The sequence below is a fragment of the Mytilus edulis genome, chromosome 4 (genome assembly GCF_963676685.1).
Source record: "Mytilus edulis chromosome 4, xbMytEdul2.2, whole genome shotgun sequence".
Classification (NCBI taxonomy): Eukaryota; Metazoa; Mollusca; class Bivalvia; order Mytilida; family Mytilidae; genus Mytilus; species Mytilus edulis.
In genome coordinates, this window is record NC_092347.1 from 60,396,010 (window position 1) to 60,419,746 (window position 23,737).

Genomic DNA, 23,737 nt, shown 5'->3' on the forward strand with positions numbered 1-23,737 from the left:
AACTCTTGAACTGTGGGGCTAATGCCCTGGATGTCTGGAATCCCTCTGTGTCTTCTTCCGTCTGTACCTGCAAAAAAAAATGCATATTAGTTCCACATTAATACGACAATTTTGGAAAAAGGGTCCATTAACATAAAAGTATACTTAACTCTTGAACTGTGGGGCTAATGCCCTGGATGTCTGGAATCCCTCTGCGTCTTCATCCGTCTGTACCTGCAAAAAAAAAAATGTATATTAGTTCCACATTAATACGACAATTTTGGAAAAAGGGTCCATTAACATAAAAGTATACTTAACTCTTGAACTGTGAGGCTAATGCCCTGGATGTCTGGAATCCCTCTGTGTCTTCTTCCGTCTGTACCTGCAAAAAAAAAATGCATATTAGTTCCACATTAATACGACAATTTTGGAAAAAGGGTCCATTAAAATAAAAGTATACTTAACTCTTGAACTGTGGGGCTAATGCCCTGGATGTCTGGAATCCCTCTGTGTCTTCTTCCGTCTGTACCTGCAAAAAAAAAAATGTATATTAGTTCCACATTAATACGACAATTTTGGAAAAAGGGTCCCTTAACATAAAAGTATACTTAACTCTTGAACTGTAGGGCTAATGCCCTGGATGTCTGGAATCCCTCTGCGTCTTCTTCCGTCTGTACCTGCAAAAAAAAAAATGCATATTAGTTCCACATTAATACGACAATTTTGGAAAAAGGGTCCATTAACATAAAAGTATACTTAACTCTTGAACTGTGGGGCTAATGCCCTGGATGTCTGGAATCCCTCTGTGTCTTCTTCCGTCTGTACCTGCAAAAAAAAAATGCATATTAGTTCCACATTAATACGACAATTTTGGAAAAAGGGTCCATTAACATAAAAGTATACTTAACTCTTGAACTGTGGGGCTAATGCCCTGGATGTCTGGAATCCCTCCGCGTCTTCTTCCATCTGTACCTGCAAAAAAAAAAAATGCATATTAGTTCCACATTAATACGACAATTTTGGAAAAAGGGTCCATTAACATAAAAGTATACTTAACTCTTGAACTGTAGGGCTAATGCCCTGGATGTCTGGAATCCCTCTGCGTCTTCTTCCGTCTGTACCTGCAAAAAAACAAAATGCATATTAGTTCCACATTAATACGACAATTTTGGAAAAAGGGTCCATTAACATAAAAGTATACTTAACTCTTGAACTGTGGGGCTAATGCCCTGGATGTCTGGAATCCCTCTGTGTCTTCTTCCGTCTGTACCTGCAAAAAAAAATGCATATTAGTTCCACATTAATACGACAATTTTGGAAAAAGGGTCCATTAACATAAAAGTATACTTAACTCTTGAACTGTGGGGCTAATGCCCTGGATGTCTGGAATCCCTCTGCGTCTTCATCCGTCTGTACCTGCAAAAAAAAAAATGTATATTAGTTCCACATTAATACGACAATTTTGGAAAAAGGGTCCATTAACATAAAAGTATACTTAACTCTTGAATTGTGAGGCTAATGCCCTGGATGTCTGGAATCCCTCTGTGTCTTCTTCCGTCTGTACCTGCAAAAAAAAAATGCATATTAGTTCCACATTAATACGACAATTTTGGAAAAAGGGTCCATTAAAATAAAAGTATACTTAACTCTTGAACTGTGGGGCTAATGCCCTGGATGTCTGGAATCCCTCTGTGTCTTCTTCCGTCTGTACCTGCAAAAAAAAAATGTATATTAGTTCCACATTAATACGACAATTTTGGAAAAAGGGTCCATTAACATAAAAGTATACTTAACTCTTGAACTGTAGGGCTAATGTCCTGGATGTCTGGAATCCCTCTGCGTCTTCTTCTGTCTGTACCTGCAAAAAGAAAATGCATATAAGTTCCACATTAATACGACAATTTTGGAAAAAAGGGTCCATTAACATAAAAGTATACTTAACTCTTGAACTGTGGGGCTAATGCCCTGGATGTCTGGAATCCCTCTGCGTCTTCTTCCATCTGTACCTGCAAAAAAAAAAAAATGCATATTAGTTCCACATTAATACGACAATTTTGGAAAAAGGGTCCATTAACATAAAAGTATACTTAACTCTTGAACTGTGGGGCTAATGCCCTGGATGTCTGGAATCCCTCTGCGTCTTCTTCTGTCTGTACCTGCAAAAAAAAAAAATGCATATTAGTTCCACATTAATACGACAATTTTCAATTTTGGAAAAAGGGTCCATTAACATAAAAGTATACTTAACTCTTGAACTGTGGGGCTAATGCCCTGGATGTCTGGAATCCCTCTGTGTCTTCTTCCGTCTGTACCTGCAAAAAAAAAAATGTATATTAGTTCCACATTAATACGACAATTTTGGAAAAAGGGTCCATTAACATAAAAGTATACTTAACTCTTGAACTGTAGGGCTAATGTCCTGGATGTCTGGAATCCCTCTGCGTCTTCTTCCGTCTGTACCTGCAAAAAAAAAAATGCATATTAGTTCCACATTAATACGACAATTTTGGAAAAAAGGGTCCATTAACATAAAAGTATACTTAACTCTTGAACTGTGGGGCTAATGCCCTGGATGTCTGGAATCCCTCTGTGTCTTCTTCCGTCTGTACCTGCAAAAAAAAAAATGTATATTAGTTCCACATTAATACGACAATTTTGGAAAAAGGGTCCATTAACATAAAAGTATACTTAACTCTTGAACTGTAGGGCTAATGTCCTGGATGTCTGGAATCCCTCTGCGTCTTCTTCTGTCTGTACCTGCAAAAAAAAAATGCATATAAGTTCCACATTAATACGACAATTTTGGAAAAAAGGGTCCATTAACATAAAAGTATACTTAACTCTTGAACTGTGGGGCTAATGCCCTGGATGTCTGGAATCCCTCTGCGTCTTCTTCCATCTGTACCTGTAAAAAAAAAAAATGCATATTAGTTCCACATTAATACGACAATTTTGGAAAAAGGGTCCATTAACATAAAAGTATACTTAACTCTTGAACTGTGGGGCTAATGCCCTGGATGTCTGGAATCCCTCTGCGTCTTCTTCTGTCTGTACCTGCAAAAAAAAAAAATGCATATTAGTTCCACATTAATACGACAATTTTGGAAAAAGGGTCCATTAAAATAAAAGTATACTTAACTCTTGAACTGTGGGGCTAATGCCCTGGATGTCTGGAATCCCTCTGTGTCTTCTTCCGTCTGTACCTGCAAAAAAAAAAATGTATATTAGTTCCACATTAATACGACAATTTTGGAAAAAGGGTCCATTAACATAAAAGTATACTTAACTCTTGAACTGTAGGGCTAATGTCCTGGATGTCTGGAATCCCTCTGCGTCTTCTTCTGTCTGTACCTGCAAAAAAAAAATGCATATTAGTTCCACATTAATACGACAATTTTGGAAAAAAGGGTCCATTAACATAAAAGTATACTTAACTCTTGAACTGTGGGGCTAATGCCCTGGATGTCTGGAATCCCTCTGCGTCTTCTTCCATCTGTACCTGCAAAAAAAAAAAATGCATATTAGTTCCACATTAATACGACAATTTTGGAAAAAGGGTCCATTAACATAAAAGTATACTTAACTCTTGAACTGTGGGGCTAATGCCCTGGATGTCTGGAATCCCTCTGCGTCTTCTTCCGTCTGTACCTGCAAAAAAAAAAAATGCATATTAGTTCCACATTAATACGACAATTTTGGAAAAAGGGTCCATTAACATAAAAGTATACTTAACTCTTGAACTGTGGGGCTAATGCCCTGGATGTCTGGAATCCCTCTGTGTCTTCTTCCGTCTGTACCTGCAAAAAAAAATGCATATTAGTTCCACATTAATACGACAATTTTGGAAAAAGGGTCCATTAACATAAAAGTATACTTAACTCTTGAACTGTGGGGCTAATGCCCTGGATGTCTGGAATCCCTCTGTGTCTTCTTCCGTCTGTACCTGCAAAAAAAAAATGCATATTAGTTCCACATTAATACGACAATTTTGGAAAAAGGGTCCATTAACATAAAAGTATACTTAACTCTTGAACTGTGGGGCTAATGCCCTGGATGTCTGGAATCCCTCCGCGTCTTCTTCCATCTGTACCTGCAAAAAAAAAAAATGCATATTAGTTCCACATTAATACGACAATTTTGGAAAAAGGGTCCATTAACATAAAAGTATACTTAACTCTTGAACTGTAGGGCTAATGCCCTGGATGTCTGGAATCCCTCTGCGTCTTCTTCCGTCTGTACCTGCAAAAAAACAAAATGCATATTAGTTCCACATTAATACGACAATTTTGGAAAAAGGGTCCATTAACATAAAAGTATACTTAACTCTTGAACTGTGGGGCTAATGCCCTGGATGTCTGGAATCCCTCTGTGTCTTCTTCCGTCTGTACCTGCAAAAAAAAATGCATATTAGTTCCACATTAATACGACAATTTTGGAAAAAGGGTCCATTAACATAAAAGTATACTTAACTCTTGAACTGTGGGGCTAATGCCCTGGATGTCTGGAATCCCTCTGCGTCTTCATCCGTCTGTACCTGCAAAAAAAAAAATGTATATTAGTTCCACATTAATACGACAATTTTGGAAAAAGGGTCCATTAACATAAAAGTATACTTAACTCTTGAATTGTGAGGCTAATGCCCTGGATGTCTGGAATCCCTCTGTGTCTTCTTCCGTCTGTACCTGCAAAAAAAAAATGCATATTAGTTCCACATTAATACGACAATTTTGGAAAAAGGGTCCATTAAAATAAAAGTATACTTAACTCTTGAACTGTGGGGCTAATGCCCTGGATGTCTGGAATCCCTCTGTGTCTTCTTCCGTCTGTACCTGCAAAAAAAAAATGTATATTAGTTCCACATTAATACGACAATTTTGGAAAAAGGGTCCATTAACATAAAAGTATACTTAACTCTTGAACTGTAGGGCTAATGTCCTGGATGTCTGGAATCCCTCTGCGTCTTCTTCTGTCTGTACCTGCAAAAAAAAAATGCATATAAGTTCCACATTAATACGACAATTTTGGAAAAAAGGGTCCATTAACATAAAAGTATACTTAACTCTTGAACTGTGGGGCTAATGCCCTGGATGTCTGGAATCCCTCTGCGTCTTCTTCCATCTGTACCTGCAAAAAAAAAAAAATGCATATTAGTTCCACATTAATACGACAATTTTGGAAAAAGGGTCCATTAACATAAAAGTATACTTAACTCTTGAACTGTGGGGCTAATGCCCTGGATGTCTGGAATCCCTCTGCGTCTTCTTCTGTCTGTACCTGCAAAAAAAAAAAATGCATATTAGTTCCACATTAATACGACAATTTTCAATTTTGGAAAAAGGGTCCATTAACATAAAAGTATACTTAACTCTTGAACTGTGGGGCTAATGCCCTGGATGTCTGGAATCCCTCTGTGTCTTCTTCCGTCTGTACCTGCAAAAAAAAAAATGTATATTAGTTCCACATTAATACGACAATTTTGGAAAAAGGGTCCATTAACATAAAAGTATACTTAACTCTTGAACTGTAGGGCTAATGTCCTGGATGTCTGGAATCCCTCTGCGTCTTCTTCCGTCTGTACCTGCAAAAAAAAAAATGCATATTAGTTCCACATTAATACGACAATTTTGGAAAAAAGGGTCCATTAACATAAAAGTATACTTAACTCTTGAACTGTGGGGCTAATGCCCTGGATGTCTGGAATCCCTCTGTGTCTTCTTCCGTCTGTACCTGCAAAAAAAAAAATGTATATTAGTTCCACATTAATACGACAATTTTGGAAAAAGGGTCCATTAACATAAAAGTATACTTAACTCTTGAACTGTAGGGCTAATGTCCTGGATGTCTGGAATCCCTCTGCGTCTTCTTCTGTCTGTACCTGCAAAAAAAAAATGCATATAAGTTCCACATTAATACGACAATTTTGGAAAAAAGGGTCCATTAACATAAAAGTATACTTAACTCTTGAACTGTGGGGCTAATGCCCTGGATGTCTGGAATCCCTCTGCGTCTTCTTCCATCTGTACCTGTAAAAAAAAAAAATGCATATTAGTTCCACATTAATACGACAATTTTGGAAAAAGGGTCCATTAACATAAAAGTATACTTAACTCTTGAACTGTGGGGCTAATGCCCTGGATGTCTGGAATCCCTCTGCGTCTTCTTCTGTCTGTACCTGCAAAAAAAAAAAATGCATATTAGTTCCACATTAATACGACAATTTTGGAAAAAGGGTCCATTAAAATAAAAGTATACTTAACTCTTGAACTGTGGGGCTAATGCCCTGGATGTCTGGAATCCCTCTGTGTCTTCTTCCGTCTGTACCTGCAAAAAAAAAAATGTATATTAGTTCCACATTAATACGACAATTTTGGAAAAAGGGTCCATTAACATAAAAGTATACTTAACTCTTGAACTGTAGGGCTAATGTCCTGGATGTCTGGAATCCCTCTGCGTCTTCTTCTGTCTGTACCTGCAAAAAAAAAATGCATATTAGTTCCACATTAATACGACAATTTTGGAAAAAAGGGTCCATTAACATAAAAGTATACTTAACTCTTGAACTGTGGGGCTAATGCCCTGGATGTCTGGAATCCCTCTGCGTCTTCTTCCATCTGTACCTGCAAAAAAAAAAAATGCATATTAGTTCCACATTAATACGACAATTTTGGAAAAAGGGTCCATTAACATAAAAGTATACTTAACTCTTGAACTGTGGGGCTAATGCCCTGGATGTCTGGAATCCCTCTGCGTCTTCTTCCGTCTGTACCTGCAAAAAAAAAAAATGCATATTAGTTCCACATTAATACGACAATTTTGGAAAAAGGGTCCATTAACATAAAAGTATACTTAACTCTTGAACTGTGGGGCTAATGCCCTGGATGTCTGGAATCCCTCTGTGTCTTCTTCCGTCTGTACCTGCAAAAAAAAATGCATATTAGTTCCACATTAATACGACAATTTTGGAAAAAGGGTCCATTAACATAAAAGTATACTTAACTCTTGAACTGTGGGGCTAATGCCCTGGATGTCTGGAATCCCTCTGTGTCTTCTTCCGTCTGTACCTGCAAAAAAAAAATGCATATTAGTTCCACATTAATACGACAATTTTGGAAAAAGGGTCCATTAACATAAAAGTATACTTAACTCTTGAACTGTGGGGCTAATGCCCTGGATGTCTGGAATCCCTCCGCGTCTTCTTCCATCTGTACCTGCAAAAAAAAAAAATGCATATTAGTTCCACATTAATACGACAATTTTGGAAAAAGGGTCCATTAACATAAAAGTATACTTAACTCTTGAACTGTAGGGCTAATGCCCTGGATGTCTGGAATCCCTCTGCGTCTTCTTCCGTCTGTACCTGCAAAAAAACAAAATGCATATTAGTTCCACATTAATACGACAATTTTGGAAAAAGGGTCCATTAACATAAAAGTATACTTAACTCTTGAACTGTGGGGCTAATGCCCTGGATGTCTGGAATCCCTCTGTGTCTTCTTCCGTCTGTACCTGCAAAAAAAAATGCATATTAGTTCCACATTAATACGACAATTTTGGAAAAAGGGTCCATTAACATAAAAGTATACTTAACTCTTGAACTGTGGGGCTAATGCCCTGGATGTCTGGAATCCCTCTGCGTCTTCATCCGTCTGTACCTGCAAAAAAAAAAATGTATATTAGTTCCACATTAATACGACAATTTTGGAAAAAGGGTCCATTAACATAAAAGTATACTTAACTCTTGAACTGTGAGGCTAATGCCCTGGATGTCTGGAATCCCTCTGTGTCTTCTTCCGTCTGTACCTGCAAAAAAAAAAATGTATATTAGTTCCACATTAATACGACAATTTTGGAAAAAGGGTCCCTTAACATAAAAGTATACTTAACTCTTGAACTGTAGGGCTAATGCCCTGGATGTCTGGAATCCCTCTACGTCTTCTTCCGTCTGTACCTGCAAAAAAAAAAATGCATATTAGTTCCACATTAATACGACAATTTTGGAAAAAGGGTCCATTAACATAAAAGTATACTTAACTCTTGAACTGTGGGGCTAATGCCCTGGATGTCTGGAATCCCTCTGTCTCTTCTTCCGTCTGTACCTGCAAAAAAAAAATGCATATTAGTTCCACATTAATACGACAATTTTGGAAAAAGGGTCCATTAACATAAAAGTATACTTAACTCTTGAACTGTGGGGCTAATGCCCTGGATGTCTGGAATCCCTCCGCGTCTTCTTCCATCTGTACCTGCAAAAAAAAAAAATGCATATTAGTTCCACATTAATACGACAATTTTGGAAAAAGGGTCCATTAACATAAAAGTATACTTAACTCTTGAACTGTAGGGCTAATGCCCTGGATGTCTGGAATCCCTCTGCGTCTTCTTCCGTCTGTACCTGCAAAAAAACAAAATGCATATTAGTTCCACATTAATATGACAATTTTGGAAAAAGGGTCCATTAACATAAAAGTATACTTAACTCTTGAACTGTGGGGCTAATGCCCTGGATGTCTGGAATCCCTCTGTGTCTTCTTCCGTCTGTACCTGCAAAAAAAAATGTATATTAGTTCCACATTAATACGACAATTTTGGAAAAAGGGTCCATTAACATAAAAGTATACTTAACTCTTGAACTGTGGGGCTAATGCCCTGGATGTCTGGAATCCCTCTGCGTCTTCATCCGTCTGTACCTGCAAAAAAAAAAATGTATATTAGTTCCACATTAATACGACAATTTTGGAAAAAGGGTCCATTAACATAAAAGTATACTTAACTCTTGAACTGTGAGGCTAATGCCCTGGATGTCTGGAATCCCTCTGTGTCTTCTTCCGTCTGTACCTGCAAAAAAAAAATGCATATTAGTTCCACATTAATACGACAATTTTGGAAAAAGGGTCCATTAAAATAAAAGTATACTTAACTCTTGAACTGTGGGGCTAATGCCCTGGATGTCTGGAATCCCTCTGTGTCTTCTTCCGTCTGTACCTGCAAAAAAAAAATGTATATTAGTTCCACATTAATACGACAATTTTGGAAAAAGGGTCCATTAACATAAAAGTATACTTAACTCTTGAACTGTAGGGCTAATGTCCTGGATGTCTGGAATCCCTCTGCGTCTTCTTCTGTCTGTACCTGCAAAAAAAAAATGCATATAAGTTCCACATTAATACGACAATTTTGGAAAAAAGGGTCCATTAACATAAAAGTATACTTAACTCTTGAACTGTAGGGCTAATGCCCTGGATGTCTGGAATCCCTCTGTGTCTTCTTCCGTCTGTACCTGCAAAAAAAAAAATGTATATTAGTTCCACATTAATACGACAATTTTGGAAAAAGGGTCCATTAACATAAAAGTATACTTAACTCTTGAACTGTAGGGCTAATGCCCTGGATGTCTGGAATCCCTCTGTGTCTTCTTCTGTCTGTACCTGCAAAAAAAAAAAATGCATATTAGTTCCACATTAATACGACAATTTTGGAAAAAGGGTCCATTAACATAAAAGTATACTTAACTCTTGAACTGTGGGGCTAATGCCCTGGATGTCTGGAATCCCTCTGCGTCTTCTTCCGTCTGTACCTGCAAAAAAACAAAATGCATATTAGTTCCACATTAATACGACAATTTTGGAAAAAGGGTCCATTAACATAAAAGTATACTTAACTCTTGAACTGTGGGGCTAATGCCCTGGATGTCTGGAATCCCTCTGTGTCTTCTTCCGTCTGTACCTGCAAAAAAAAATGCATATTAGTTCCACATTAATACGACAATTTTGGAAAAAGGGTCCATTAACATAAAAGTATACTTAACTCTTGAACTGTGGGGCTAATGCCCTGGATGTCTGGAATCCCTCTGCGTCTTCATCCGTCTGTACCTGCAAAAAAAAAAATGTATATTAGTTCCACATTAATACGACAATTTTGGAAAAAGGGTCCATTAACATAAAAGTATACTTAACTCTTGAACTGTGAGGCTAATGCCCTGGATGTCTGGAATCCCTCTGCGTCTTCTTCCATCTGTACCTGCAAAAAAAAAAAAATGCATATTAGTTCTACATTAATACGACAATTTTGGAAAAAGGGTCCATTAACATAAAAGTATACTTAACTCTTGAACTGTAGGGCTAATGCCCTGGATGTCTGGAATCCCTCTGCGTCTTCTTCCGTCTGTACATGTCTGCAAAAAAAAAAAATGCATATTAGTTCCACATTAATACGACAATTTTGGAAAAAGGGTCCATTAACATAAAAGTATACTTAACTCTTGAACTGTGGGGCTAATGCCCTGGATGTCTGGAATCCCTCTGCGTCTTCTTCCGTCTGTACATGTCTGCAAAAAAAAAAAATGCATATTAGTTCCACATTAATACGACAATTTTGGAAAAAGGGTCCATTAACATAAAAGTATACTTAACTCTTGAACTGTGGGGCTAATGCCCTGGATGTCTGGAATCCCTCTGCGTCTTCTTCCGTCTGTACATGTCTGCAAAAAAAAAAAAAATGCATATTAGTTCCACATTAATACGACAATTTTGGAAAAAGGGTCCATTAACATAAAAGTATACTTAACTCTTGAACTGTGGGGCTAATGCCCTGGATGTCTGGAATCCCTCTGTGTCTTCTTCCGTCTGTACCTGCAAAAAAAAAAATGTATATTAGTTCCACATTAATACGACAATTTTGGAAAAAGGGTCCATTAACATAAAAGTATACTTAACTCTTGAACTGTAGGGCTAATGTCCTGGATGTCTGGAATCCCTCTGCGTCTTCTTCCGTCTGTACCTGCAAAAAAAAAAATGCATATTAGTTCCACATTAATACGACAATTTTGGAAAAAAGGGTCCATTAACATAAAAGTATACTTAACTCTTGAACTGTGGGGCTAATGCCCTGGATGTCTGGAATCCCTCTGTGTCTTCTTCCGTCTGTACCTGCAAAAAAAAATGCATATTAGTTCCACATTAATACAACAATTTTGGAAAAAGGGTCCATTAACATAAAAGTATACTTAACTCTTGAACTGTGGGGCTAATGCCCTGGATGTCTGGAATCCCTCTGTGTCTTCTTCCGTCTGTACCTGCAAAAAAAAAATGTATATTAGTTCCACATTAATACGACAATTTTGGGAAAAGGGTCCATTAACATAAAAGTATACTTAACTCTTGAACTGTAGGGCTAATGCCCTGGATGTCTGGAATCCCTCTGCGTCTTCTTCCGTCTGTACCTGCAAAAAAAAAAAATGCATATTAGTTCCACATTAATACGACAATTTTGGAAAAAAGGGTCCATTAACATAAAAGTATACTTAACTCTTGAACTGTGGGGCTAATGCCCTGGATGTCTGGAATCCCTCTGCGTCTTCATCCGTCTGTACCTGCAAAAAAAAAATGTATATTAGTTCCACATTAATACGACAATTTTGGAAAAAAGGGTCCATTAACATAAAAGTATACTTAACTCTTGAACTGTGGGGCTAATGCCCTGGATGTCTGGAATCCCTCTGCGTCTTCATCCGTCTGTACCTGCAAAAAAAAAATGTATATTAGTTCCACATTAATACGACAATTTTGGAAAAAGGGTCCATTAACATAAAAGTATACTTAACTCTTGAACTGTGGGGCTAATGCCCTGGATGTCTGGAATCCCTCTACGTCTTCTTCCATCTGTACCTGCAAAAAAAAAAATGCATATTAGTTCCACATTAATACGACAATTTTGGAAAAAGGGTCCATTAACATAAAAGTATACTTAACTCTTGAACTGTGGGGCTAATGCCCTGGATCTGAAATCCCTCTGTGTCTTCTTCCGTCTGTACCTGCAAAAAAAAAAAGTATATTAGTTCCACATTAATACGACAATTTTGGAAAAAGGGTCCATTAACATAAAAGTATACTTATCTCTTGAACTGTAGGGCTAATGTCCTGGATGTCTGGAATCCCTCTGCGTCTTCTTCCGTCTGTACCTGCAAAAAAAAAAATGCATATTAGTTCCACATTAATACAACCATTTTGGAAAAAAGGGTCCATTAACATAAAAGTATACTTAACTCTTGAACTGTGGGGCTAATGCCCTGGATGTCTGGAATCCCTCTGCGTCTTCTTCCGTCTGTACCTGCAAATAAAAAAAAATGCATATTAGTTCCACATTAATTCGACAATTTTGGAAAAAGGGTCCATTAACATAAAAGTATACTTAACTCTTGAACTGTGGGGCTAATGCCCTGGATGTCTGGAATCCCTCTACGTCTTCTTCCATCTGTACCTGCAAAAAAAAAAATGCATATTAGTTCCACATTAATACGACAATTTTGGAAAAAGGGTCCATTAACATAAAAGTATACTTAACTCTTGAACTGTGGGGCTAATGCCCTGGATGTCTGGAATCCCTCCGCGTCTTCTTCCATCTGTACCTGCAAAAAAAAAAAATGCATATTAGTTCCACATTAATACGACAATTTTGGAAAAAGGGTCCATTAACATAAAAGTATACTTAACTCTTGAACTGTGGGGCTAATGCCCTGGATGTCTGGAATCCCTCTGTGTCTTCTTCCGTCTGTACCTGCAAAAAAAAAAATGTATATTAGTTCCACATTAATACGACAATTTTGGAAAAAGGGTCCATTAACATAAAAGTATACTTAACTCTTGAACTGTGGGGCTAACGCCCTGGATGTCTGGAATCCCTCTGCGTCTTCTTCCGTCTGTACCTGCAAAAACAAAAAATGCATATTAGTTCCACATTAATACGACAATTTTGGAAAAAGGGTCCATTAACATAAAAGTATACTTAACTCTTGAACTGTGGGGCTAATGCCCTGGATGTCTGGAATCCCTCTGCGTCTTCTTCCGTCTGTACCTGCAAATAAAAAAAAATGCATATTAGTTCCACATTAATTCGACAATTTTGGAAAAAGGGTCCATTAACATAAAAGTATACTTAACTCTTGAACTGTGGGGCTAATGCCCTGGATGTCTGGAATCCCTCTACGTCTTCTTCCATCTGTACCTGCAAAAAAAAAAATGCATATTAGTTCCACATTAATACGACAATTTTGGAAAAAGGGTCCATTAACATAAAAGTATACTTAACTCTTGAACTGTGGGGCTAATGCCCTGGATGTCTGGAATCCCTCCGCGTCTTCTTCCATCTGTACCTGCAAAAAAAAAAATGCATATTAGTTCCACATTAATACGACAATTTTGGAAAAAGGGTCCATTAACATAAAAGTATACTTAACTCTTGAACTGTGGGGCTAATGCCCTGGATGTCTGGAATCCCTCCGCGTCTTCTTCCATCTGAACCTGCAAAAAAAAAAAATGCATATTAGTTCCACATTAATATGACAATTTTGGAATAAGGGTCCATTAACATAAAAGTATACTTAACTCTTGAACTGTAGGGCTAATGCCCTGGATGTCTGGAATCCCTCTGCGTCTTCTTCCGTCTGTACAGGGCTACATATCTGCTCTGTGCCCATTTTGCTGTGACAACCATTGAAAATTAAAAACTAAGCCAAAAACATCAGTATCAGTCATTTTTTAATAGCTATGGGTTGTATTTATTCAAAAAATATCATCCATGGATAAGATAATGTCTCATCATTAATTTCTGCATAGTTCAATAGGTCTTGCACGTTATTTAATGTAACATGGACAGACATGTTCTTATTCAAGGTTCCAAAGAGTTTTATTAATTTAAAGTGAGTAATTGTGAACTGTTATCATGTAAGAGCAATGTGTCATTCATAAAAAAAATCATAAACCATTCAAAACAGTGAATTTTGCTACCTTAAAGGTGTAGAATCGCATAAAATTTAATTGAAAAAAATCATCAAGCATTAAAGTTATCTTAAAAATACTTTCAGACTTGCAGAAGTATTGTTTCTTTCCTAATATTGACAGATCTACATATGTAGCATAATATATATGAGCAAAAAGGCAACTGATATGAACAGAAAAAATAACTGAAGGCAGTAAAATATCAATGGTTCATCAGCCAGTCTCATGTAACATGGACAGACGTCAGTTAAAACTTGTCAACCATTTAATTATTAGGGCATATAATGTCTAATTTTTATATGATTGTCTTTCAATAAAGAAAACAAACAAAAAAAAACTTTGCATTGCAATCCCATAATTAATAGAACAATGTACAATGTCGGAACCTTGACACCTTTAGATACAAATGGATTCTGTCGCAGTTTTTTAGCCTTTAATCGTGACAATTCATTAATGTTTTATATTTTTAAACAAGATTACACATTTTAGTTTTAATTCAATTTATTGATATTCTAATGATTAGTCATTGCATTGCAGTTCACAGGTCAATCTTCTTTGGCCCTTTCTTGAAATCATTGCCTGCAAAGAAATTTTGAAAAAAAATGTTTTGAAAAAGACCTGTTATACAGTAAAATATGAAATAAAGAAATAGCAGCCTGTTTTATTAATTTATGTTATTAGCAATAAAGTTAAACCAGAGTTTAAGAATCATTTACCAGAATATATTTTAAAACTACAAACTACATCTGTGCTTTTATTTTTTCAATGGTGGCCAACATTTAAAGAACACAAGCATAAACTCACTTGCATAAATATCCATTGAAAAGGCATGTTTACCTTATGGAAGCAATATGACAATTTTGCACATTTTATATGTTTATAATCATCACATAATCAGTGTAATAAGTCTTGATTAGAGATAGCTTCAAGATTTGTTCATTATCTGGATTTGCTCGGTTTAGCTGCAAGATTTCTTCATTATCTGGACTTAATCAGTTTGCTGGGGTTCGTGTTGCTTATTCTTTAGTTTTCTATGTTGTGTTATATGTACTGTTGTTTGTCTTTTTCTTTTTAAGCCATGGCGTTGTCAGTTTTTTTCGATTTATGACTTTGACTGTCCCTCTTTTACAGTTATTTGTATACTACTGACAAAGTCAATAATTTTATAATTTAACTTGTTTAATCCCATATAAAATATACTTACATCCATGCTTTGTTTTGTTTATTTTATTAAGAGAAAAAAAAGTTTTTAAGACACTTGTCATGTTTTGTGAATACCTACCACTAAATATATAATAAAGATGACGGCCTTCCATTCTTATGTCTGGTGGGTCCAACGTATCAACAACATCTGAAATTGCAATGGTATACGTTGGCCCACCATCCATCCATTTTCCATCTTTAAAATACTTATAGTACATGATCCATGGCCATTCAGAAACCTTTAAGAAAAATGATATATTTATCAATAAAAAAGTATTAGAACGACAACCAACTTTGGACTTTTTATATTTCGTTCATGGTGTTTAATAAAGAGCCGTTCTATACATTGAAATATACTGAAATTTGTGTACATTCAACCTAATTCACATTATATCTGAACTTTAGAACTTTTGATAACTACATTAATTTGTAAATTTCCAAATAGTACTCACATGACTCACAATCTTGACCCAGTATGGACTATTTCAATAAAGAATTACCATCAAATTGCAAATTGAAATTTTATGCAGCAAACTAAATTGCATATTAAATTGCAATAAATGAAGTACATGAGAGATGATTATTTTTGACAAAACCCACATATTGTAAACAACAATCTGCACAAAATAATTGCTTTCTAATTAATATTTTTTATAAAGGTATTGATCCTCTTGGATGTCAAGTGTTCAATAAGACAACTGTGAATAGTATCAGAAAATAATCATCTCTGGGTGCACTACGGTAAAAAGAAATTAAAAACAAATAACAACAAATGTTCTTCAACTCCACTTACTACTGCTGGATAAATATTAGAACCAAACTTTACAGCTATGTTTGTACCATTAATAAAGTTTCTGTTAAAAAAATTGAGTAAAAGTTCAACAGCTAGGATTAAATTCCAATTAAACAAATGTCTGAAATAAGGCTGTTCCATTACGGCATTTTAACTCAAATTAAAAAAATAGTGTGGTATTATTGCCAATAAGACAACAATTTACTTAGATCTTAACTTTAGGTCACTGTACAGCTTTTGTCAATGAGCAAAAGTAACAGCATAGACACAATTTATACCAATGTAATTTAGTTTATTGAGAAATTTAGATACTAAAACCACAAAGTGAAAGAAATAAAACATTACATACAAGAAAACTAACAGCCTTATTCGTGTACAGTACATTACATAAAAGTATTATATACAGCAAAAAAATTACCCTCAAATAACATGTTTCTATGTTAGCACAGACAAATAATAACATACCTTGAAGGATTACATTTTTCTTGAACATGTTCAATGTTTTCTGTGTTTTCATGGTTCCTTTAAATATAAAAAAAACATCCATATGTAATGCATTAAATGATAAAACAAAACTAACCCTACTACAGATAAAAAAGGTTATCTGAATTTTGCATGGTTTATGAGCTAATGCCTTTATGGTGTTTTATAGTGGTTAGAAAAAGTAATACACCCAAAACAAAACCCTGAGGAACCCCTTACTGATGAATACAATATGATTTCAATATTTTTTAATCTAAAATTAGCATGCCAAACTTGTAAAATGTAATGTCCATTACAAAACTTGTGTAATAATAATATAAACATGCAGAAAACCAAATGCATTTGAGATTTCTTTTCTTCTGAAAATTAAACTTCAAGACAAAAACCTACCCACTGATAAATTGATCAATATATGTATCATGCGTATTGAAAGATTCTTTTTCGCAATCAGCATCACTGAATGACATGTTGAAGTTGAGACTCGTCATACTGGTGTCTACAAAAAATAAAAATATATATATTGAAACATTTAAATGTGACTTATAAGTAAAACAATTAATTGAAGACATTGGTTGCATTATTATGATTATCTCAGACATGAAATTAGTCATTCAAATTATAAGTATCGCCATGTCTTAAACCACAAAATTTGATGTTCATTTTCATTCAAAATTTAGCAGTTGTTCAATGTTAAGTTTTGGAATCTGCAATCTTATCAAAAAATTCTGATTAAATTTAAATCATTTTAAGCAGTAATTATGATAGTTATCGTTACATGTATGTCAAGCATGTATTGTTTTTGGCTTTATGCATTATTGCATGAAACAAAGAATACCATACACTTTTGTTAAATTAATATTAAAACATGTTTAGATTAATGCTTTTGTCATGATTTTATACCCTTTAGGTCTGGTAGTTCAGTAAATAAGTCACTTCCAAGGAAATCGTCAGGTCCATCTTCAGTAACTAATTCATCATCATCATCTCTTTTATCTTGTTCGTTTTCAATGTCTTGCTCTTCATCATTCCTGTTTAGCATGTTGAGATCAGGTCCATCTTCGTTTACTATTTCATCATCATCATCTCTATCATCTGTTTTGTTTTCAATGTCTTGCTCTTCATCATTCCTGTTTAGCATGTTGAGATCAGGTCCATCTTCGTTTACTATTTCATCATCATCATCTCTATCATCTGTTTTGTTTTCAATGTCTTGCTCTTCATCATTCCTGTTTAGCATGTTGAGATCAGGTCCATCTTCGTTTACTATTTCATCATCATCATCTCTATCATCTGTTTTATTTTCAATGTCTTGCTCTTCATCATTCCTGTTTAGCATGTTGAGATCAGGTCCATCTTCGTTTACTATTTCATACTCATCATCTCTATTATCTTGTTCGTTTTCAATGTCTTGCTCTTCATCATTCCTGTTTACCATGTTGAAACCATTCAAGATTACACTCCTCCATGGACCAACAACTGCCTCATTCTCACATGTTAAACTTGTTCCTTCAGCATGTTCAGTGGCAGTGCAAAAAGCACAAAAACAAGTCAGTTTCCTGACTTGAATTTGTCCTGCTCCTATACCCCTCACAGAATGTAGACTTCGGGTACCTTTAACTGTTTTACATACTCTGTTTGGTCTTACATGTCGTATGTTGCTTCTTTCAACCCAAATTAATTTTCGTCTATTATGGTTACAAGTTCCATCAGGGTTTGTAAGTTCTTTCTGCAAACATAAACACTGTTGATACAAATCCTTAGCAGAGTTGATCAATCCTCCGTTCCTTATTATTCTTGCTGCCTTCGATTTTATGACTCCCCCTTCTCCATCACACCTGTTCTTTCCATGCCTGGAGCCATAAAATGCCTTTTCTGATTTGATATTATTGTCCACCTGTGACATGCTGGAATCTAAAAATGCCACCTTAGACTTGTATTGGGCAGCACATCCGTCTGAAAGAATGAACATTTTTTCTACATCTATTCTTCTTTCTTCCCTCAAAAATTTTATAATCACTTCTGTAAATTTTTGAACTGCATGTACATCATGTTGTAAATCATTACTGATGATGTCAATGATGTCATCTACCATTGAATTGTTACATTCTTGGTTTTTGCACTGATATCTTGCTATAACTGGATGTATTGTAACTGAGTCTTTGGCCCAATGGGCGCCTTGGATTTCATTCTGCGCAAAGCAAGAAAAGTTTTCTGCAAAATCCATTGTGAGGACAACAGTTTTTTCTGGGGGTCTATTGTTTAATTGTCTAAACTGATTTTGTTGCCAACTGGCAACAAACAAATGATATAGTAGCTAGGAACTGCAGTTCATCCAATAGTTGAACAAACAACTGTTGTGCTGGGGTGAAAAATGTAACCAACTGCCTTTTTTTTATTTCTTTTCCTGTTTTGTGGTTTGGTACATTCACAAAATCCCATTTTTGCCATTTCATTTCTTCATTAGCTATGATAAGAGGTTCCATTCTTTTACTTAGATTCTCTGTTCCACAATTCACACACTTTCCTTCTATGCAAGTAATTTTGTTAAATTGTTCCCCATTTTTATCGCATAAAATCATATTAATAGCTTCGTACTTATCTCTAATTCTAAGATGCTGTTGATTCTTACGTACTGCAAAATTGTTAAAAGCTGTGATTTTCAAATTCACATTTTCACAATATTCACATAGACACTGGATTAGTTTTCTCTGGTTCTGTAATTTTACATTCTTTGGTCTCATTTTTAAGAATTTAGATTTTGATAATTTTGTATTTTGGTTTTCGGCTTTCCAATCTGAATATATTTCTGTCATTGACTTCTGTAGCACAAATTGATGGTCTTCTGTATTTGCTTTCATTGCTTTAATATTTGGTACATTAATTGATATGTCTTCACGTACAAGAAATTTGTTAACAGAATCTGTAGTATCTTTTGAAATAGTATCCTTTCTTTGTTTCTGTTCCGTGTTTTTACAATATTTTGTTAAGTATCTTTTTTCAATTCCAAAGGTTTTACAAACTAAACTTTGCATGCCATATTTTCTTTTGATATGATCTGATAAATTGGAAACAAATTTTTTCCTGGCCATCTTTTCTGTCTTTGTTTTTCCTTTTAAATTTTCATGTGCTGCTTTCACTATTGATATAAGTGTTCTGTTCTGTTCATTACATATGTCATTTGTTTTACTCAATTGGTTCAACACCTTTTGCCTTTTAGAAGGACTTCTAGGCAAAGCTGATTTTACCCTGCTTATTGCTTTTCTTAAAGCTGGTTTGGTCCATTGCTTTGACACTTGATTAGATTGATCATTTTGAACAGGTACTATTTCACTATCTGTATTTGAAATTATATTGGATGTAGTGTCTACTTGATGAACATGATGAACTGTAAGCTTGTTTAATTTTGTTTTTTGTCGTTTTAACCTTTTCTTGTTTCGGTCTTTTTCTTTAATTCTTCTTTTCTTTTGTGAAGACAGAGTTTCTCTGTATTGTCTCTTTTTTTCTCTTTGCACTCTTTTTCTCTCTTCTTCTTTTTTTAATTCATGTCTTGTCAGAATGTTTTTACTTACAGACTTTTGAGTATGTTCTTTTTTTTTCCTTTCACGCATATTTTGCATCCTTATTCTGCTTCTTTCTTTATTTTCTTGTTTCTGTTGTTCATTCCACTTTGCTCGTCTTTCACGCATTACTTTGGCATGTTTTTGTTTCTTGTTCAATTCTGGAGTATCTGGACTTTGTGCAGATGGTAGGGCACTTAATCTGATTTCAAATCTTTTTCCCATCTTAAAAAAGAAATTGTAATGTATAAGTTCACTATGCACATGTGATGCAGTAGTTTTACAAAAAATAAAACATTTATAATTTATAGGCAACTGTGTTTTATAAAAGATTTTAATATAACGCTCTGGTTTTGATATGTGAACCAAGTCAAGTCTGTGTTTATGTTTCATTTTTCTTCTTCTTTGTATTGATCTGACAAATTTATAAGAAGATGTGGTATGATTGCCAATGAGAGAACTTACCACAAGAGACCAAATGACACAGAAAATAATATTTATAGGTTCATGTACATGATCTAAGGCCTTCAATAACATGAATAATGAGCAAAGCCCATAGCGCATAGTCGGGTATGTATAAGGCCCTGAAATGACAATTTAAACAAATATATATAACACATAAACAAACAACAACCACTGACTTACAGGGTCCTGACTTGGGACAGGCACATAAATACAGAATGAGGCGGGCTTTAACATGTTAGTGGGATCCAACAATTCCCCTATCCTCGGACAGTGGTGTAATAGTACAAGATAAGAACAAACTATAAAAATCAGTTGAAATAGGCTTAACCCATCAGATGGATACAAATAAAAATACTACACATAGTGGAGGTGGCCGCTTACTTGTATATATCCCGACAACAAAAAGACACTAAGTACAGATCTGAGAGTACTCACAGAACTTTACTGACAGACATATTTCTCTTGTCAAGGCCTTTTAGAGCCAACTCTACGGTATGGGTTTTTTCTCATTGTTGAAGGCCACAAGGTTGCTTACATCCACATTATTTGAACTTTGATGGAACGTTGTCTCCTTGGCAATCATACAGGTCTCTAATCCTTATTTTTACAAAGCAATGTTCTAATTCCAATAATAATGGGAAAAAAGGGGGGGTGACCTCATAAAATCAAACTCATAGTTACATACATGACATATATATTTCAATTAATTTTGAACATTGTGAAACAACTTTTTTACTGGCACGTCTGTTCTTCATCAAATTAAAATAGCTGCCATTAGAACGTGTCTTATGTGTCGGCCTTGGAGTACATAATATTTAAAATGGGTACAACAACCCCTCCCCCCTTTCCTCCATATCACGCCAGGATTTCCATGTATGACTGAGAAAAGAAACCTGAAACCCTAAAAATCATTTTTATTGAAATAAAAGGTACTTTAAGAAGCTTATTTATTTTGAAGTATACAGTATACCTAATTTGCAATTGAAGTTTATGTAACAAAATTTGACAGACATGTCTGTGTGTCTTGTTACATGATACCAGAATTTAATGTTATTTCTTTTTTTCTTCAACAAATATTTTTTACCTGAAACAGGAATTATTGTTTCCTTTAAAATTCTAATTGTAAGCACATTCCATCATATAACCTTAATAGTGGATGGTCACAAATGGTTTCTGAGTAAACAATTCATGTAACAAGACAGACAAGTTTGTCTGTCATGTTACATGAAATGTTAAACAAAATGGAAAATTTACATTAAAAATGATTTTTTGAAGAATGTTATATAAACACTATGTTATCACTAATGAAAATAAAGTGATAAACAACAAAGATCACTTTACTTTTATACTGTACTAAATTGCAACTCAAAATTAATGCAATGTAACAAGAATGGACACATCTGTCTGTCTGTGTTACATGATATCAGAATTTAAAGTTACTTCATAATAAGTTTAAACAAATATTCCATTAATGTAATAATATTAATTTCTTTTCATACACAGGTTTATATCTTTTTCATTTTATTTAATAATTAAAGGTAAACTGTCATTCAGGTACCCTCACAAATAGAATCATGTAACATGACGGACAACTTATTTATTGTGATACGGATTTAATGTAACATGACAGATTTTATTCTGTCCGTCTTGTTATGTGAAATGTTAAAAAATAAAGACAAACTTTTTTAATTTTCGATGAAACCAACAAAATCTCAAAGTGACATTGACATTTAAGTGGTGGGATCATAATGAAATAGTAACAGAACAGTGCAAAATTACGAGATAATCATGTATGTATTTTTCCATTTCATGCAACCATGACAGATATTTTTTCTGTCTTTGTTACGATAAATTAATATTGATATCTGTCCGGATGACCAAATAAAGATAAAAGTCTCACTTCGATCTTATCTCAAACATTTCAAATTAAAAAATTGCTTTTCACATTGTATTCTAGCGTAGTAAAAACACAAAAAAACAGCCTTCAAACACAAGGAAATAAACACTTTATATGAAATTTGCATGCTATTCATTGCATTCACGTAACTTACCTTTATTAGGCTTTAACGTAACATTTTGGACAGAATGTGACTGGCTGTATTTTTTCCATACTTCGTCTTTCGTGCCAATGTTGACAACCGGAAATTATAGTCCTAAACTTGTTTGCGCATGTTCCCGCCTCTCTCTGGCTTTCTTATATTTAGATTTCTAAATTTACAACACGGGATTTCCTAATCACGTAATGGATTCGATCTGGACAGAACTCCCGACCGCAACTTCAACATCGATTTTCTACAACTTATGATGAATTCATGGCCATTTTGAGTCTTAGTAAACGAAATAACAAATAAAAAAAGATATTTATTTAATCTACAATACGAATAATTCTCATATAACTCTCAAAAAACGAAATTTTGAAATGAAGCCTTTGGACAGAAGTTACGTTAAAATGAGAAGTCACTTTCATCAAATTATTTTGATGTTAATTGCGGAAAGTTTATCTATTTGAGTGTTCCTACTTGTTTATTATAATCATGACAATCTGTTTACCCCTGTTTAGGGTAGTTTTCCCCTTCAAAACAATTTCAAATTTATAGAAATAAAATCGTTAAATGCGTATGTCACAATTTACACTGAAAAAGACACCAGTTGGGGCCCTTTAAACATTTGAGCATTTAAAACGAATAACTTAATGAGCTTGAAACTATTTTTTTTATTTCTTAATATCATAAACCACACTCCTACAAACACAAAAGTTTTAAAAGATTATGATAAATGTACAAAAATACATTTTTAATATAAATTATACAAAAGTGCTATGGAGTGAATATTGACCCACATGTCTGCAAATAAAAAAAAATGCATATTAGTTCCACATTAATTCGACAATTTTGGAAAAAGGGTCCATTAACATAAAAGTATACTTAACTCTTGAACTGTGGGGCTAATGCCCTGGATGTCTGGAATCCCTCTACGTCTTCTTCCATCTGTACCTGCAAAAAAAAAAATGCATATTAGTTCCACATTAATACGACAATTTTGGAAAAAGGGTCCATTAACATAAAAGTATACTTAACTCTTGAACTGTGGGGCTAATGCCCTGGATGTCTGGAATCCCTCTGCGTCTTCTTCCGTCTGTACATGTCTGCAAAAAAAAAAAAATGCATATTAGTTCCACATTAATACGACAATTTTGGAAAAAGGGTCCATTAACATAAAAGTATACTTAACTCTTGAACTGTGGGGCTAATGCCCTGGATGTCTGGAATCCCTCTGTGTCTTCTTCCGTCTGTACCTGCAAAAAAAAAATGTATATTAGTTCCACATTAATACGACAATTTTGGAAAAAGGGTCCATTAACATAAAAGTATACTTAACTCTTGAACTGTAGGGCTAATGTCCTGGATGTCTGGAATCCCTCTGCGTCTTCTTCCGTCTGTACCTGCAAAAAAAAAATGCATATTAGTTCCACATTAATACGACAA

General features: G+C 34.8%; 2 protein-coding genes across 2 annotated transcripts; both read right to left on the reverse strand.

Moving 5' to 3' along the window:
- Window positions 1-13,427: 13,427 nt before the first annotated feature.
- Window positions 13,428-18,454, reverse strand: LOC139520124 (uncharacterized). The gene is made up of 5 exons (XM_071312588.1): window positions 17,131-18,454; window positions 16,621-16,726; window positions 16,213-16,269; window positions 15,034-15,193; window positions 13,428-14,330 (listed from the first exon to the last, which is right to left on the reverse strand). Exons 1-4 carry the CDS (start codon window positions 18,452-18,454, stop codon window positions 15,070-15,072), a joined length of 1,611 nt encoding a protein of 536 aa, XP_071168689.1. The 3' UTR covers window positions 13,428-14,330; window positions 15,034-15,069.
- A 43-nt stretch (window positions 18,455-18,497) lies between these two features.
- On the reverse strand, window positions 18,498-23,010 carry LOC139520123 (DNA ligase 1-like). The gene is made up of 2 exons (XM_071312587.1): window positions 22,304-23,010; window positions 18,498-20,012 (listed from the first exon to the last, which is right to left on the reverse strand). The coding sequence occupies exon 2, from the start codon at window positions 20,010-20,012 to the stop codon at window positions 18,498-18,500; it is 1,515 nt and encodes a 504-aa protein (XP_071168688.1). The 5' UTR covers window positions 22,304-23,010.
- Window positions 23,011-23,737: the final 727 nt, after the last annotated feature.